At 56.9% G+C, this 17,588-nt stretch overlaps 6 protein-coding genes across 6 annotated transcripts; 2 read left to right on the plus strand and 4 right to left on the minus strand.

Annotated features, from left to right (window-relative positions):
• Positions 1 to 1,671: 1,671 nt before the first annotated feature.
• Positions 1,672 to 3,983, minus strand: CCM_04855 (G2-specific protein kinase nimA; the record flags this gene model as incomplete). Its single annotated transcript, XM_006670001.1, has 3 exons — positions 1,672 to 3,344; positions 3,395 to 3,859; positions 3,944 to 3,983. The coding sequence occupies 3 exons, from the start codon at positions 3,981 to 3,983 to the stop codon at positions 1,672 to 1,674; spliced, it is 2,178 nt and encodes a 725-aa protein (XP_006670064.1).
• A 606-nt stretch (positions 3,984 to 4,589) lies between these two features.
• Positions 4,590 to 6,618, plus strand: CCM_04856 (ankyrin repeat and BTB/POZ domain-containing protein 1; the record flags this gene model as incomplete). The annotated part of the gene is made up of 3 exons (XM_006670002.1): positions 4,590 to 4,811; positions 4,865 to 4,913; positions 4,964 to 6,618. 3 exons carry the CDS (start codon positions 4,590 to 4,592, stop codon positions 6,616 to 6,618), a joined length of 1,926 nt encoding a protein of 641 aa, XP_006670065.1.
• A 341-nt stretch (positions 6,619 to 6,959) lies between these two features.
• Positions 6,960 to 9,458, minus strand: CCM_04857 (choline kinase; the record flags this gene model as incomplete). Its single annotated transcript, XM_006670003.1, has 3 exons — positions 6,960 to 7,751; positions 7,810 to 9,287; positions 9,353 to 9,458. 3 exons carry the CDS (start codon positions 9,456 to 9,458, stop codon positions 6,960 to 6,962), a joined length of 2,376 nt encoding a protein of 791 aa, XP_006670066.1.
• A 1,640-nt stretch (positions 9,459 to 11,098) lies between these two features.
• Positions 11,099 to 12,850, minus strand: CCM_04858 (HAD-superfamily hydrolase, subfamily IIA, CECR5; the record flags this gene model as incomplete). The annotated part of the gene is given in 4 exon segments (XM_006670004.1): positions 11,099 to 11,927; positions 11,989 to 12,288; positions 12,356 to 12,556; positions 12,573 to 12,850. 4 exon segments carry the CDS (start codon positions 12,848 to 12,850, stop codon positions 11,099 to 11,101), a joined length of 1,608 nt encoding a protein of 535 aa, XP_006670067.1.
• Positions 12,851 to 13,110: 260 nt separating this feature from the next.
• CCM_04859 (protein sco1) lies at positions 13,111 to 14,107 on the minus strand (the record flags this gene model as incomplete). The annotated part of the gene is made up of 3 exons (XM_006670005.1): positions 13,111 to 13,533; positions 13,601 to 13,810; positions 13,886 to 14,107. 3 exons carry the CDS (start codon positions 14,105 to 14,107, stop codon positions 13,111 to 13,113), a joined length of 855 nt encoding a protein of 284 aa, XP_006670068.1.
• Positions 14,108 to 14,485: 378 nt separating this feature from the next.
• CCM_04860 (PHD transcription factor, putative) lies at positions 14,486 to 15,836 on the plus strand (the record flags this gene model as incomplete). The annotated part of the gene is made up of 2 exons (XM_006670006.1): positions 14,486 to 15,251; positions 15,319 to 15,836. The coding sequence occupies 2 exons, from the start codon at positions 14,486 to 14,488 to the stop codon at positions 15,834 to 15,836; spliced, it is 1,284 nt and encodes a 427-aa protein (XP_006670069.1).
• Positions 15,837 to 17,588: the final 1,752 nt, after the last annotated feature.

Below are 17,588 nucleotides of genomic sequence, written 5' to 3' on the forward strand. Positions count from 1 at the left end.
GGCTCGCTGGCCGGGAACGGCGACGCCACGTGCAGCACGGCGTCGGCGCCCGCGCACGCCGCGTCCCAGCCGGCCGCGTCGCCGAGGAGGTCGACCTCGGCGAACTCGACGCCGGCGATGGCCGAGGCGGCGACGCCGGCAGAGGCGAGGGCGGTGCGCACGTCGGAGGCGCGCTGCAGCGAGCGCACTGTCGCGCGCACCCGGTAGCCCTTTTCGAGGAGCTTGTGGATGACGTGCAGCGCGATGAAGCCGGAACCGCCCGTGACAAGGACCAGCTTGCCATTGGCTGCCATTGTGTTTGAGAGTGGATTGGCTTTTTGCTGGGAGTGTTTGGTCGTTGTGTAGGCTGCGTCGAGTCTTCGATAGACGGGTGAGATAAAGAGAGAGGTTGGAGTGAAGCCGTGCGATGCAAGGTGGCGAGAACTTGGTGATGGCGAAGCTATTTGTATACTTTAGTTAGTCGTCGAGTTGGCCCGCTTCAAGTGCCGACGGTGACGCGATAGTGGTGAGCCGTCCATCTCCGCAAAAAAAGAGCAACGCGACTACGACGTAATGAAGGCAGGATAAGCCGGTCCCCGAGATGAGCCCTGTTGGTGTGTGCAACCTTGTTCGGACTTAACCCAGTCTGAGACCGTACTTTCGGCGTTGAAGTTCATCGCCACCATCGTCCACAGGAAGAGAAATCGAAAAACAGAGAGAGACTCGGGGCGGGACCTCTACCGTTCCGTCGATGACACTAACACGGACCTCGGTGACCACGACCTCGGTGCAGCAGTGTACGCATGTAGTGGTCTTGCTAAGACTAGTTTTAGCGCTGGATTGTGGGCTTTCATCCTTGGCATGGTTGCAAAACCACATCTCATCTAACTAGTTAGATGTTTTCAACGATAGGAACTATCTGGAAGCTCTTCCAAATTGGACCAGAGAACCGGGCCTGCTTCTATCTGTCAACAAGCTCAAGGTTTGCTCTTCTCTCAAGGTCTACACAGGATAGTGAGTGGAGCAAACGAACTCGTCTCAAGTTCCGTATGCTGTTGTTGTATATAGACTTGTCTTCGACCCCGTCAGTACAACCCGAGTAATCACATCAAACTGTACATGATTGCGAATCCAAAGGTCAATATGAGGAACAATGAACAATTAACCAAAATAATTAAATGACACAAAAGTAATGGTAAGCCAGGGGGTCGCGACCAAATAACGAATCCCCGTCGGCAGATATGGATAAAGATGCCTTTCCAAACGCCTCCAACGCGCTTCTTCCCAGAATTTGGTCCTCTTGCGAGAATGAGGTGAGAGTAAAAAGAAATGTGCTCGTGATAGTGAGATGGAGTACCCAGAACAAAAAACAGAATATGAAAAAGAAGAAGAAAAAAGAGTGCCATCCATCATGGAGCCTGCTCCCCCCCCCCCCCCGGTACTCGTCCTCTCACTCCCCGCCTCCGTCCTCGAAACAGGCTCATTCATCTTTTTGATAATGTAGTTATTTTTAAACAAGACATGATGATGAAAAAAATTGGAAAAGGAGAGTTGTGCGGAACTCAAGTCAGCAAATGTTGTCGTGTTCTTGTTTGATCCGGCTTAAACGAAAAAGATGTATAACACCGGGGTCCGCTGTATAATAGTCCCCTCATTCAATTCGTGACATTCGTATAAAAAGGAAAATGTCTCTCACGTCAAGACTTTCATGTTTCGTCGACGGTTGAGAAACGGGCTGGGCATCTCGTCTCGATCAGGGTCCCAGACGGCGACAGCGTCCTCGTACTCGCGGCGCTCAGCGGCCATTCGTTCCCGGAAAGCGGCAGCTCTCTTGGGGCTCACGTTTTCGGATCCAGGCGCGCTGCCCAACGCACTCAACGGTCGCCCGCCCGCCCGCGCCTGCTGCAGCTCCACAAGGCTCCGGCCGCGGAGGTTGTTTTTGGCCGCCATCTTGCCCAGCATGTCGCCGCCTGCCTGGTTGGGGGCAGCCGGGGCGGTAGCGGCAGCGGCGGCGGGTTCCTTCTTGACTGAACGGGCACGCGATAGCCCCTCGCGGACCCCGCCCGGGCCTGCCGGTACGTCGCCCGAGTTGGCCACGGGAATCTTGGTCGGGCTACGGCTAGGGGAACGGGGGATGAGGTCTGGCTGCGAGGCTGTGGCCTTGATGTTGGAGCCCGTTGGTTTTACCCGGTTGACGGGACACGACTTTTGCGAGGTAAGAACCGGCCGCGTCTTGAACGGGTTCTTGGACGACTTGATGAGCCTCGTGGGCGACGGGCAGAGGTCCTCGTCATCCGAGTCCACCAGGATGGGCTCGCGGTGAAGTTCCCATCGTGCGTCCACACCCCCGGCGGCTGCAGCAGCAAATATGTTGCCTGGCTTAGCAGTTGGCGCCTTGGTGGCGCCGTTTCGGCGTGGTGAGAGGGAAAGGGAGGCAATGGCAATCGGGCTGGGCGATGCCATCACAATGTCCATTGGCGTGCCTACTGGCCCAGCAAACATAGTTTGGGCCCGGGCAAATGGTGTTCGGGCAGTCTTCTTCACCTCCTTAGAGGAGTCGGGGCTATCCATCGAGTATTCGCTAATGTCCGTTGTCGAAGGATATTCGTCTCCGCTCGCTCCAATGGATGATTGCGGGTAATCGGATTTGTTCACAGATGAAGCGTAGTCGTCAATGTGCTTCTCTTCCTCCTTTTCCGCAAAGGTGACGACCTTCTTCGCCAATTCAGCGTCGACCCGGATCTTGACCTCTTCCTCAAACTTCTTTTGCAAGTTCTCTAGCTCTATATTCACCAAGCGATCAATCTCCAAGCGTGCTTTTACCTCCCATTCAAGACGAAGCGAAGCGTCGACGTTATCGCGGATCTGTTGCTTTTCTCTTTCAAAGGCAAGCAGGCGGTCATTCAACTCCCGTTCTCGCCGGCAAATCATCTCTTCTCGCGAGGTGAGAGACTTGTTAAAATCCACCACTTCCTTTTCTTTCCTCATCAGTTTGACCACGGGCAAGTTCAACAGCTGAACCGTATCGGGACGGCGGTCAGGGTTCACCTTGAGGCAATCTCGGATAACCTGGTTCAGCTCCGGCGAGTATATCTCAGGCAGCGGGGCCACTTTGCCTTCCTTGATCTTCTGGACCAACTGATAGTGTGTCTTGGCGTTGAAGGGAGGCTCTTTAGCGCAGAGTTCGTAGATGATGCAGCCCAGTGCCCAAATGTCCGACTTGAGTGTGTATTTCTCGGCCGCACAGATTTCGGGGGACATGTAGAATGGCGTCCCAACATAGGTCGAGGCAAAGTCTTGAGACTTGATCATCTTGGAAAGACCAAAGTCCCCAAGCTTGACCGAGTTATCTTCCCCCAGGAATACTAATCTTCTTGTTAGTTCCGCATCATCTGGCAGTGTTCAAGAGCCTCACCGTTCTCGGGCTTGAGATCGCGATGCAGAATTGTCATCGCCCCAGCAGGCGTTTTTGGTGCAGATCCTCCGCCCTGTGTAAGACCAAGAATATTTGTGCCAACCTCTGGCGGGTCAACGCCATAGTGACAACGGTACAACGCAAGCACCAATTGGCTGAAGATGCTCCAGACGAAGCTCTCCTGAGCTCGTTGCCCTCTTAGTTGCAGATCCTTAATGACCCGCCCAAGGTCTCCGTTGCCACAATATTCCATATAGAGATGCAGGTCCTGGCTGGCCTTGAGGTGCTCTCGGTGGTAGTAGGCGACGATGTTGTCGTGTCGGAGGTGGGAAAGGATTTGAAACTCGGCATGCAGCTGTTCTCGCTCTTTTTGGGACATTCGCAGGTACGAGATTTCTTTCCGGCACAGGATGAAGCCGTCGTTCTTGCGGCGAACCTTGCGGATGATGCCAAAGGAGCCATGGCCTGGAGAGCACGGTATAGGTCAGTACAAGACGTAGCATGGCATGCAAGGCCTCATGCGCTCGAGGTAGAGAATTGGGTACGTACCAATCTTCTCGAGAGTTTCATATTTATCCTCCGACGACATGGTGAATAATTCACGGCTGTGCCGACTTAATCGAAAAGTCCCATGTAAGACGTCCTCCGTCGAAGCCCTGTTGGCCAGTAGATGCTCGTTGCGGGAAGGAGGGAAGGTGTCGCTGTGTTGTTAGTACTTGAGAATGTTGTTGTGAGGAAAGGAGAACGAGGTTTGAGAATAGGTGCCCTGTGCCATAAGAGAAGCAAAGTCGACACTGTCGTGCACCAAGTCCTGTAGCATCCCGGCCTGACCCACTGGTAGAGACCGGGGTGACGGGCCAAGTAAACAGGCCCGAACGGTGCCATAGCAACCACTGCAGTGCGACGTGCCTTATGTAAGGCGGGCACTTATCGATAGGAGATGTGGCGGGGCTTCTGTGGCTGCGGCTGGCCTTGGCCCGTGCGCTGATGGCGTCGTTGATGACTTGCCTCGCTGGAACTTGCATTATTAAACACCGAGACTGCCAAAAATCTAACTATAATGCTATCCATACTCTTAATTCCTTTTTTGTCCTTTTTATTCTAGTATTTTTTTGTTGCGCCCCTCTTCTAGAGCGATAAGCGGCGTCTCTTAGTTGTGCGCGGTGCTGCAACGGACTAAACTCTGGTGTTCAAAATGGTCATGACAAAGTTTGGCCTCGAGGGCAAACTCCACGAAGAACATCGAATGATCAAAGACGGTGTATTGAGAGAAGATAACCCTCTTGATCAAACCCAAGAGTTCAATGACTTCCTTGTTGCGTGCCGTCATGGCGACCTCCGGAAATGCCAAGAGCTTATGAACACGGGCGTGAATATCAACGGCAAAGATAGATTCGACTATACGCCGCTAATTATTGTGAGTCTTGCATATTCTACCATAATAAAACACCAATTCTCATACTATAGTAGGCTAGCCTTTGTGGCCACTATGAACTGGTGCAATTACTGCTAGAAGCTGGTATGTCCTCTCTATTGCCTATCTCGGCATTGGGCTCAACCATTGCGCAGGAGCCCTCGCAGAAAGAAATACCTTTCAAGGAGAAAGATGTATTTATAATGCCTTGAACGACCGGATACGAAACCTGCTACTCAAGTACGACTTTTCCAAGTCGTCTGATCCTTTTGTCTACTGGTCCTCGCACATAACCGCTCTCATGTCCATGAAGACACCCAAGACCTCCGACATTACGCTAACCTCGGACAATCGCTCGTTTGAGCTGCACAAATTTCTTCTCTCAGCCCGGTCTCCGTACTTTCGCAAAAAGCTCGAGGCGCAGCCCGACACGGAGGTTTGGAAACTCGCGACGGCGATCCCGGACGAGTCATTTCACCTCGTCTTCCAGTACATCTATCTGGGCGACATGCCCAGCGATCTCTCATCTACCAGAAGCAATGTGTCGGACGAGGCCATCCTGACAGGCGTCGATAAGATCAGCAAGCAGCTGGAAATCGACCACCTGTGGGAAGCTATCCTCGAGGGCAACGACCGCCGTCTTGCGCGCCAGCGCCATCAGGACGAAGTTGGGCGCGCCCTGAAACAGGTCAGCGACTTTTTCCAAGACAGCATCATCGGTCACAAGATGGTCGTTGACACCGATCGTGTCGACGAGGTCACCTGGAAACATGGCAACTCCATCTTTGCCGACGTGTTGCTCCGCGCCGACGAACCCGAGCACGATGCGGACGAGAGCGACGCGACTCCGCCGGCCGCCACGTCAACTCCCAGCACGCCGCCCAGCATCCCCATCGGGCCCTCCATTCCCACCGCGGCGCCGGCGCGCACGTCGGTGCTGTACCCCGCGCACAAAGCGATGCTCATCCGCAGTGACTACTTTCGGCGCATGTTCTCGGGCGAGTTCGTCGAGGCGCGGCGCGCGGACTGCCTGCGCGTGGTGACGGTCGACTGCAGCCCCGCGGTACTCGAGCTCGTGCTCGCGTTCCTGTACACGGAGACGGTGGCGTGCCCGCTCGAGCACGCACTCGAGCTCCTATACGCCGCCGACATGCTCTTCCTCGACACCCTCAAGACCAAGGCGGCCGTCGCGATCAGCACCCTCGGCAGCGGCCGTAGCAACGCGCTCGTCGACCGCACCCACGGCGGCAGGAGTCACGACAAATCCCCGCCGCCGCGTCGCAATGGAGCAGTACCCGAGACCCCAAGCGCCGCCGCCGACGACGACGAAGTCGAGCCCATCAACATCTACGACGTCATCCACGCCGCCTGGGACCTGCGTGTGCAGCGCCTCGAAGAGTTCGCCGCGCGCTACCTCGCCCACCGTCTCGAGGACTACATTGACGACGCCGAGTTCCAGGAGCTTATCCGCGCGAGCGCCGACCGCATCCGCGCCCGCGAGGAGACGGACACGATTGAACTGCTCGACGATATCCGGTACTACCTCTCGGAGCGCTTCCGTCTGCGCTTCGAGGACACCAACCTCGACGACATGCTCAACGGGGAGGGCGAGGTGTCGGCCGACGGCGCACAGGGGGTTTCAGATGGCGTCGCAGACTCTGCTGCGGCTGCGGCTGCGGCTGCTGCGAGTGGCGTGCGCACACTGGACGGGGAGGCGGCCGAGGATGAGTTCTTGTCCGACGCCATCAACTACCAGGTCCTGCTGGGCAAGATTGACAGCATGCTGGAGCGGCTGAATCTTGACGCCTAAACGACAACACAAAACAAGTACGAATCATATCGCTATCCATACAAGTTCATACATATATTTTTTATATTTTTTTTTTTCATATTAGAAATGGGTGGGGGGATAAATTGGGCACGCTGGACATGGAAAAAGCACCTTTACAAAACGCCTACATACACAGCCAAGTCTACATTACATGTTCATGAAATGTTGCCTTCAACTAACGCTTTTTGGATATCTTTACATATTGATAGATTTACATGTAAAAACTCAGACCCACGCTGTAGAGCAAGAAATGTGAACAGTAAAACAAGTCATCGCTATCCAAATGGTATGTACTCACTTTTCCTCTGCCGTGTCCTCGCTTAATAGTCAACCATTTTGATTTGTGGGCGCAACGTCTCCGGCAGCTCCTCGAGCGATACAATGCCGTGCTTGACGCAGTCGCCCCAGAAGAAGAAGGCGCGGCTCTGTGTGTAGCTGAGGTAGTCAAACTCGTCAACACCCATTTCTTCCTCGGCCTTCTCGGCGACGTCGCGGGCCACGGGGCGGTTGGCCTCGTCGAGGCCGGGAATCTTGGCCTGGACGACGCCCCAGGCGGCCCACATGGCGCTGTTGGCGGTACGCCAGAGGCGCGTCGATTCCATGAGCTCGCGGACCTGTGCTTCGCTCTGCTCCTCGCGGGCGCGCTCAGCAGCGGACCAGCCACCGACGGGCGCGCGGGCGTCGAGCATAAACTCGACGATGGAGCTGCTTGACGCGGTGGGCAACAGAGCCGGCGTGCCCGTGCACGATCCAGAGCCGGCGCCCGCGTTGGCGGCCGTGTTGGCAGCCGTGCTGCTGCTGCTGCTGTCTTGGGGCAGTATGCGCGGGGTGCCGAGGGCGGGAAACTGCGGGCGGTGGTTGATGTAGGCCTTGATGAAGTGGTGCTGCTCCTCGGGCGTCGGGTAGCGCTCCACGTTGCAGGCGTGCGAGGTGACGGGGTCGTGGTAGTTGTAGGTCCACTCGGTGAAGTGGTTGGCGAACTCGAGGCCGGGCGTGTTAGCGGCAGCGTACTCAAAGTCAATGACGATGAGCTGTTTGTGCTTGTTGGCAGCCTGGAGGAGGGGCGACTTTTCGTCGTCGGGGCGGATACGAAGAATGTTGCCGTATTGTGTCTGCGTCTGTTAGCCAAGTAGGGCTGCGTGAAGGAAAAGGGGGTGATGTGAAGCTTACATCGGAATGGGCAAAGACTAGGCTTTCGCGAAGTGCTTTGGGGGTCTTGTAGAAACTGTCAAGATAGGCTCTAAACTTGATGACGGCGGCCAGGAACTGGGGCCAGGGCGCGCCGCAGACGTAGCCGTTGGCTTTCCAGGCATGCACAACCGAGGCGGCGCGCGGTCCTTCGGGGACGTTGTGCAGATCCTGGTCGAGAAACTGCACAATACGGCCAACATTGTCGAGCCACTGGTCCCAATTCTTCCAGATGCCGGGGCCGGCGTCCCGCTCCGACGGGAGCAGTTCGATGCCGTCGTGCAGCTCGCGCATGCGCTTAGCAATCTGCTTCATGGTGTCGGGTTCGCGCAGGTCGCTCGGGCACAGCGTGATGGCGTTAAAGTACTGCTCGAAGCGGCCATTCTTAAATGTGCCAAGCAACCGCGGACCGATCTTCTTGCGCGCCAGACGCTGGAGGACCTTAAGCTCGTTTTCGCGGTCAATCAGGTGCTCGACCTGGGGGCCGTAAATGCGGAGTAGGATCTTCGGTGGCATCTTCTTGCCCTCGACCTCGAGGATATCGGCGGGTGGGGTGACGACATAGACGGCGTTGGTTAAGGCGCCGCTCAAGCGCTCAACCCAGATACGGTGGCCGTCGCCGAGGGGTACACGGCGCCAGCCCTTGAGCCGCAGGGTGTGCGCGATGCGAATAATTTCATTCTTGAACACCAGCCAGACCTCCTTCTCCTTGGCGACGCGGGTAGCCGTGGCCGTGGCTTCGGGTGCCTCATTGCTCAGTGCGGCGCCCGAGTAGACGAGCGTCTTAGAGTTGTCGAGCCAGGCGTCACAACTGGGCACGACGACGTCGCCCTCGCCGTACTCGGTGTCCGAGGAGGCGGCGGCGCGCAGCGAGCCGCGGCGCTTGGGTGGCTTCTGCCGGGGCGGGTGGGGGCTGAAGTGCGGGACAGCTGTGAGGCCCATGGACGCCATAGAGTCCTCGACGATACGTTGGAGGCGGTCGAGGGAGACGTCGCTCGCCTGGGAGTCGACCGAGTCGGAGCGCTGCCGGTGCTGAACCTGGGGAGCAGCGGCGGTGGGGTCAACATTGTCGGCATCGGGGCCGCTGTGCGCCGTGCGGCTGCCGTCGGGCGGGGATTGGGAGGAGCGGCGCGGGTGGTGGTGGTGGTGTAGGTGGGTGCGCTTCTTGCGACTCGCAGCCTTGTGTCGCTCGTGCTCGAGCCAGTCGCTAACCTGTGCAAGCAGCTTCTCGCTGTAGTATTGGCGGTTGTTGTCGTGACGGGAGGAACGTGTCTGTGAGGAGTAGGGGTCGTCCTGGGGCCGTAAAGCGGGAGAGGGCTCGCTGATGGAGGAGCGCGAAGAAGAGACGGGCTTGCCGCTCATACGCTTGCTGGAAGAGCTTACGCGGAAGAGCTTGGAGGACTGGCTGGGGTCGGCGTCGTCAACGAAGTGTTCCTCGACGGGCTCGGCGATCTGGACAGCTGTTGGGGGTAGGGTTAGCAAACAAGGTTGTCAGGACATGCACGCACAACGCACACGCACACACCTTTGAGGGAGCCGCTGACAGGCGGTGTCCTGTCACCGTCGTCGTCCGCTTTCAGGGCCGAGCGAAGGGGTGTCGGCCCGTATGCGGGAAAATGTTCGGTTGACATGATTGGGAGGGTTGTTGGCGGGGGCACAAAAACCAAGGGCAATCACAAGCCAGAAGCTGTGACGGCGCCAAGACGGGGAGCAAAAAGGGTGGGAGCACCAGGGACGTTGGGAGGAGCGTGTCAAAAAGTAGGATGGGACGAGAGGGCTGAGGAGGGAGAATCAGGTCGACATGCTCGGCTCGCACTAGGTGGAAGAGGTCAGGAGCAAGTTTGGTGGAAGAGGATGCACGCGACAGGAAACCGAATGTGAGGGCGGGTGTTGTTGAAGTGGTGGTGGTGGTCTGGGGGGGATACAGGTAGTAATAAGGAAGGGTAAGTGTTGTCGTGGGCTTGTCGTGAGCTTGGTCTGGGCTTGGTGGGGAGATTGCAGGGCTAGTAGGAGGTACCTGTTAGCTCTTTAGCTCTTGGGGGACAGGACACAGACTCGCCCTACGACTCGGTGTTTGGCTCCTGCAGATGAACTACGTCATTTTATCAATCCAGAGCTTTTTTGCTCATCTTTTCGGATACTATGCTTTTATGCTTTTCCTGGTTCCTCTCCTGGAGAATGTATAATGAATGGCTTCCCCCGTTACTCAGGGACCACCTGTTTACCTTGATAACATCAACGTTGTCAGATATGAAAATGGTCACGAGACACTAACAAGCGCCACAGCCCTGGAATAACCCGCTACTAGCCAGCCCCGTTGTAGATAAACCTATTGCTACCTGTCGCCCGTTGATAAAATTTATTAAACCACGGCAAACCGGCCTGGCTGTCTCACATCTCCATCGCCCACACACAAGATTGCCCTTTTTTTTCCCGCGGCTGGACGGCACGCGACACCTGCAGCCAATATTCCTCCCGCGTTACGGATACGGATACAGCAGCCTCTCTTGTTCCTTTCTCCAACTTCCTCCCCCTTGTTTTCAACGCAAGGCTTTGCATTTTCACGCTTTCCCTCTTCCTCTTCATGTTGCCGCCAAGCTGACAAGCTTCTATCCCGCCATCCCGCCCAGCTTACTGGTATTCCTCACAGCTAGTCTACATCAAGCCACCGACTGTCCGTACTCGGCCACCGGCACGTCGTCCATCCCGACGACCCAGGCAACACGCCAAATATTAGTGTACATAAATTCACCGCTACTATTTACATCTTTGACATGGGCAAGAGGGGGATTCCAGACGTGTCTTGGTGACGGTGTATCCGAAGCTTTTGCTGCATCAATATATACATTCATTCCACAAACATGGCTCTGTGCAAGTATCCGTGCAGTCACGCACTCACAAACGCTAACCTGTAGATCTACCTGGGGCCATCCCATCTCATCCGCCAGATAAACTTTCCGCAGCAAAACGAAGCACCAACGGCGGCCACCAAAGTGTGAGTCACCAAGAAAAAAAAAAGAAGGATCAATAACTAGCAACACCTGGTCTCGATCCAGGGACCTACGGGTTATGAGCCCGTCGCTCTTCCACTGGGCTATGTTGCTTATTGCGTTTCGCTTGAGGTGTGAATGGCACAATGTGACTTATGAACCCATCCACCACGACCGCTGTGACTCACACGCTTCCAATTGTTCGTACTACCAAAGGTGCACGTATTTTCTCTATCTACAAACATGTAAATGCTACAACAAAAAACACACAAGCACCTCCTTTACTTGGACAGCAGCCAGTCCCGTGACACGTCCATGCCCTCGTTTCGCAGCGCCCACACCACCGCGTCCACCACATCATCGACAATCACCGTCGGCTTGTACCGCGGCTCGGGCTCCTGCAGCGTGGGCTGAAAGACACCCGTGCGCACCAGGATCGACTCCCACTGCGCACCATCGCCTGGCGCAAAGTCGTTGGCCCCGCGGATATCGCTCTCCGGGTTGTCGCCAATCATGTAGACCCTGCGCAGCGGCCTCGTCGCCGTGCCGCCTTGCCCCAGCACGTCGGCGTCGTACCGCAGCAGCCGTTCGTGCGCGTACTCGTACGTGCGCCGCGACGGCTTGCCCAGCGCCTGGTACCGCAGCGGCGCCGCGCCCCCCGTCACCGCCGCCCACACGCCCTTGAGCGCCTCCAGGAACGCGCCCGTACCGAACCGGTTCACCGGGTACTCCGTCTTCCACACGAGGTCCAGGTTCGAAATCCACAGCCCCGGCTGCCCGTCCTGCTGCCACCCGGCGTCGGTCAGCGTCCGGTCGCCGTTCTTGGTCGACAGCGTGCCCGGGTAGCCCCGGTACGAGACGAGCAGGTCGTGGATCACCTGGATGTCGAGCGACCAGTCGCGTGGGTCGTTCCACACCAGGATCTGGTCAATTTTGAGCGCGTCGGGGGGGATGACGCGGCTGTACGGGTCGCTGATGGCGGCGGCGCTCTTCCCGTCTGGCAACGGCGAAGATTCCTTGTGCAGGCTGTCGCGGAGATGAGCAAACGGGTAAATATGTCCATTGGCGGCCAGCAAGTCCGCCGGCGTCACCGCTCGCTGAAACCCGTATCTGGATAGAAATGTCAGTACATTGTCCTGGTAAAACCTCGTAAGAAAATGCCAACACGCACTCTCTGGCAAGCTGCCTTGCTGTTTCAGGCTGGGATGCCGTGACCAGCACGGTGCCGTTCTTCTTGACATCTTCATCCCAGCTCCGCATGGGCGTATGCGACAATATCACTCTATCCTTGAGCACATGTTCTGGATTCTCGAGGCCCAGCCGCTTCGCCAGAGATGCCACCTTGGCATTCTCATGCGCGCCGCCGCCGTTGGTCAAAAACACGTAGCGTAACCCCAGCTGCCGGATTTTCTGCAGCATCTCTTTGGCACCTGGGATACCTTTTTGTCCTTGGTACAGCACGCCATCAATGCTAGCGGTGAAATCAATTAGTCAGTATGCCAAGTATCACTCTACTAGAGCCAGGGGAGCGGACGTACTCGAATGCAAATGCAATATCCGCAAAGGAAGGGTTCCTCTCTGAGCCAGTGTCATCCACAGCCGCCGCAGTAGAGCCCGTTTCCCTGAACGAAGCCTTCTCGCGCAATTGGCGCGGCGCGCTGCTGAAAGCTCGGTGCTGCGCCGCCTTACGAATGATGCTTGTGGCTGGCGCAACGGCGTGAGAGCGGAGGACGCCGGCCCTGGCCAGTGACCAACAGCACGGCGCCAGACGCGCGCCGAGCACCCGACTGCAGATCATTTCCGCCAAAGATATCCTGCGACTCCCAATCTCCGCGAGTCTCCTTCGGTGTATCGTCAGTAGAAGAAATACGCGCGTGAGTGTGTGAGTTGCAAAGGTGAGACCTCGTCAGTAGCTTTGGTAGTAATAAAGTGGCTTCTAGCTCCACCAACCGGGAGTGAGAGCCGGCCTCGTGCCACGATACAGGGATGATGAAACAATGCGATTGCTCTCTTAAAGAACTGTAAAAAGACATCTCACGGTTCTAGTCAAGTTTCTAACGTTGAGCTTCTCAAATTCTGAGAGCTGGAATTTTATCAAATCGCCGACTGAATGTTGTCAGTCTTGGGTAGGTATTACCACAAAGCTCACATTTATACACGACGCGCAAAGTCGACAGATTATTTGATTTCGTGGAGTTGTCTGCTATTACAATTCGTCACTCTTTACAAGTTGTAGAAAAAGTACAGTAGTATACAATTCGCCCAAGCACCCGGAAAGGCAGTCCATTCCCCCCTATCTCTTCGCCCAGTCCTTCATGTGGTCCAGGATCAGCTTGGCGCCCTCGTCCGGCGAATGCTGGCGGCCGAGCGCCTCGACAAAGTCGCCGTCGGGGTCCATCAGGTAAAAGTAGATGCTGTGGTCGACGAGATAGTCCTGGCCGGGCTTGACATTTTGTGGTGTGCTGAAGTAGACGCGGTACTTCTTGCACGTGTCCTTGATTTGATCGTAGGTGCCCGTCAGGCCGATGAACTCGGGATGGAACTCGGCCAGGTAGCCCTTGAGGGCCGCAGGGTCGTCGCGCTCAGGGTCGCATGTGATGAAGATGGGCAGCAGACTTCCGGCCGGCGCGCGCTCCTTGACAATGTCAAGCATGCGCGCCATCTTGTCGAGCTCTTCGGGGCAAATGTCGGGGCAGCGGGTGAAGCCAAAGTACACCTGGTGCGGGGAACTATTAGTTTATATCATCTTTGGTGGGGTCGTAGTGCAAGTCTGTGTCACGTACCAATGCGTATTTGCCCTTCATCATCTCGCTGGTAAAGGGCTTGCCGTCGTGGTCAACCAGCTCAAAGGGACCTCCGACCAGCGGTCTGCCGACGCCCTTGTTCGCCTCGGCGATTCGCATGCGCTGCATGCGCTGTTTTTCGTGCTCAAAGTACCAGACCAGGACGCCGCAGGTGGCGACAAATAGAAGTCCGGATTTCCAGGAAAACGGCTAAGGGAGCGCGACAACTCGGTCAGTCTTGCCATTACGCAGCAGAGCTTCCATCTTGTTTCGGATGATTCATACCCCAGTGCTATGTCGGCTCTTGGCCTGCTCGACCGTGTTGTACTTTGTACGCTTCTGCGTCATCGGAAGTCGCGCGCGGATACTGCGCATCGCGGCGGCGGCGCTGGACCGGGAGAGCTTGGTTTGCACCGCGCTGTTGGAGAAGCAGCGTTGGCACTGCGGCGCGGAGCCCCGGACGAGCGCACTGCGCATCGCAGTAATGGATATTCTCGAATGCGCCATTGTTGTCGTCGCTGCCGATTGGTCGCGGGTGATGTTTAAACGGCGATGGTCTAGGAGCTGTTGATGATAAATGATAAAATAATTTGCTTAGTGATGATAGCAGGTTTCCGAACATCTTCCGGCAAGCTGCTTCCTCACTGTGGCGCCACTTGGATGCGCTAACCACTTGCCTGAAAGCCGCCAGGATTAGCACATTGACGCGGTATGGTAGTTACAGTAGCACTGCCGTCTGTGGGTGAATGCTTGATCTAAACATGTTACAATAGCTCCTGAAACTTGCGACGGATTAATTCTTCGCGATTCTTTTATGAAGCATGCAGCATATCACCGGCTTTTTCAACGCATAGAGAGTCCCGCCAGGGCCAATCGGGACACTCCATGATGGATTCCCTGTACTCGGACGATTCGCGCTTCGAGGTCGACGTTTTCATCAAGAATGAATCCGCCGCCGCCTCACCCCGCGCCGCTTCCTCTACGCCCATTCCGTCTACCGAGACGGCTGACCTCACGCCATCGTCGACGCGCGCGTCGCCCCCTAAAAAAAAGGGCACCGCTGCCACCGTCAAAAAGATCCCCAAGCGGCCCAAGTCGACGCTTCCCAGGAAACCCAAGAAGCCCAAGAATGGGGGCGGCGCCGCCGCCGCAGACGACGGCTCCGGTGGCGACAATGACTCGGACAACGGCCCGTACTGTCTGTGTCAGGGGCCCGACGACCACCGCTGGATGATCTGCTGCGAGGGGTGCGACGACTGGTTCCACGGCGAGTGTATCAACCTGGTCAAGGAGGTCGGGGAGAACCTCATCGAGAAGTTCATCTGCCCGCGCTGCACCAACAAGCATCTGCGGTCCATCTACAAGAGAAGCTGCAGCATGGGCGCCTGCAAAAAGGCCGCGCGCCTCAGCCAGTCCCCGCCGAGCTACTTTTGCTCCCCTGAGCACGCGCAGGCCTGGTGGGAGCGCCTCGTCGGCCGGCTGCCCAAGGCAGCCAAGGGCGGCAGCGGCAGCGGCGTTGTGACGGACCACCTTTCCCAGGACGAGTTCATGGCGCTCCTGTCTAGCGGACTGGCGACTGTGGACGAGCATGGACACTGGGCCATGACTTCTTCGCCCTTTGCCGCCAGCAACGGGAAAGGAATCATCACAGGTACAGTTGATATCCACGACGACCATACAAAGTAATCCTCGTTTCCGGCTAACTCTATCCAATGCAGATGACAGCACAGACTCCATCCTCAGCGAGGAGGAGAGAAGCTACGTCGAGCAGGCCGCGCACACGCGACGGCAGCTCGAGGCCGAGACGCTGCTGTGCGACAAGATGCTCGCGCTTATTGAGCGCGCGCAGGAGCGGCGGCGCGCCGCCGTGGCCGCGGGCCGCTTCGGCGACGACATGTGCGGTTACGACCAGCGCCTCGACACCATCTCGGCGCGCGACGCCTTTGCCGCCTACGCGGCGTCACCCGAGGGCGAGGCGGCCCTGGCCACGGGCGGCCGCCTCGACGACCCGCTCGGTGACGGTGATGCCGCCCGCGGCATGTGCGAGCGCAAGCGCTGCAAGACGCACAGCGGCTGGCAAAAGGCCCTCGCTCTCGGCATACGTCACCAGATCCGCGAAATGGCCGCCCAGTCCGAGATCGAGGCTGCTGAGGAGCGCTTCGTCCGTGAGGCGGCTGCGGAGCGCTGGAAGCGGAAGCAATCGGAGAAGAACTGGGTTGAGGTCCTCGAGGGCTGATCAGGGTTCGTCTGGGTAGGAAAAGGAACGGGAGGACGTGACTTTGCTCATGGGCAGGATCAGCTTGGCGTTATGGGGTTGTGTTTTTGGTGTGAAGTGGCGTTAGGCAGTTTCTGGTCGCTTATGAAAAGATTGGTTTCCATCTACAATATTCAACACCATCGAGTCAGAGAATGCGGCCAGGGGAAGGTTACGTTCTGCTTGCTTCAAACGAGACTTCGCCTTGGCTACTCTGCAGTTGTTCTGCAAAGGATAGCTCTTAAGAATATTGTACCGACTGGCATCTAGCCTGGCCCTTATAACTTGTAGATGAGGCACTCATGTTAGCCAAAGCATAATTCGAAAGCATGGGCTCGTTGGACATGCGCTGTTCTCATAGGATTTCGCGCAGTACTCGAATCTGCAAAACGAAGAGTGAATTAAAAAACTCTTATATTCTATTGTTTACTTGTAGTGCAGTTCTATTCGTCTATTCGTTGTCTTGCTTAGAATAACACATTGCTTTACATGGTCAGCTTGCAGAGCGAGACAGCTATTGCCCAAGGTGATTGATATCAGACGAGATTTGTGGCACGCGATATAGAAAAAACAGATAGCAGAATAAGAGTCAGGAAATAAGAGGTGGGAAAGGTGAAGATTGAGAAAGAAACAAAGGGTAATTTCTGTATTCTTTATCATTGTTGCTTGGAAACCAGGACGACTCAGAGGTGAGAGTTGCTAATTAGTTGCAAATAGACCTGCCAGCCTGCCAACCATGATTCAACGCAATCAAGTCGATTACAGAGAATCCGCTGTGAAAGAGTCACACCTGTAGTCCAAACGCCGATATTACAAATTCCGCCATTTAGCTATGGCGCCGCTCCATGGCAGCTCCTGCGGTACAAGTGGATAGCGATAATTTACGTGGCGAAACATGTACCTTTGGTGCATCATCGCAATGAGGGGCAACTCGGCGAAAAAAAGTCCAACCCCCACCATCGGCAAAAAAAAGTGATTATCAAGCATCCAAGCTCTCTGGCGACTTCCATCTACACACCACGGGCCGACGCCTAGGATATAATACGAGATATCCCCCGAAGGCAGGCTTCCTCCCGCTCCTCCTCACGAATATTCTTCCTGCTTGAGCGTTCTTGTTTCTTCCCTTTTTCCACGTCCCGCTGCCCACGATGCCTTCCGACCCGCCTGAGCAGCCGCCTCACGCCGACGAGGACCTCGACGTGCTCGCCGCCGACGACGCCGCCGAGGAGATACCCGACGACGACAATGACATGGCCATGGACTCTGGCGACGACGACGAGGAGGAACTGACCCTCGCCAACGACGCCATTGCCTACTTTGACGAGCCCCAAGACTCCCTCTTCGCCATTGCCCAGCATCCCGCGCACCCGTCCCTCGTCGCCGTCGGCGGCTCCGCGGGTGCTGGCGACGACGCGCCCGGCGCCGGCTGGGTCATTGACACGTCGGCGGCGCCCAGCCGTCCCGTCCTGCCGACCAGCTTCGCCGCCGACCAGGCCGCGCCGGCGCCACCTGCCGCCCTGCCGAGCCTCTACGCCCTCGAGGGCCACACCGACTCCATCAACGCGCTCTGCTGGACGCTGCCCGCGGGCGAGGCGCTCGTCAGCGGCGGCCTCGACGGCCGCGTGCGCGCCTGGCGCGCCGACGCGCGACCCGCCGCCGGCCTCACCATGACGCCCCTCGGCGAGATGCAAGAGGTCGAAGAGGTCAACTGGCTCGCCGCCTGCCCGTCGCCGG

This window comes from Cordyceps militaris, assembly GCF_000225605.1.
Source record: "Cordyceps militaris CM01 unplaced genomic scaffold CCM_S00003, whole genome shotgun sequence".
NCBI classification, from domain to species: Eukaryota; Fungi; Ascomycota; class Sordariomycetes; order Hypocreales; family Cordycipitaceae; genus Cordyceps; species Cordyceps militaris.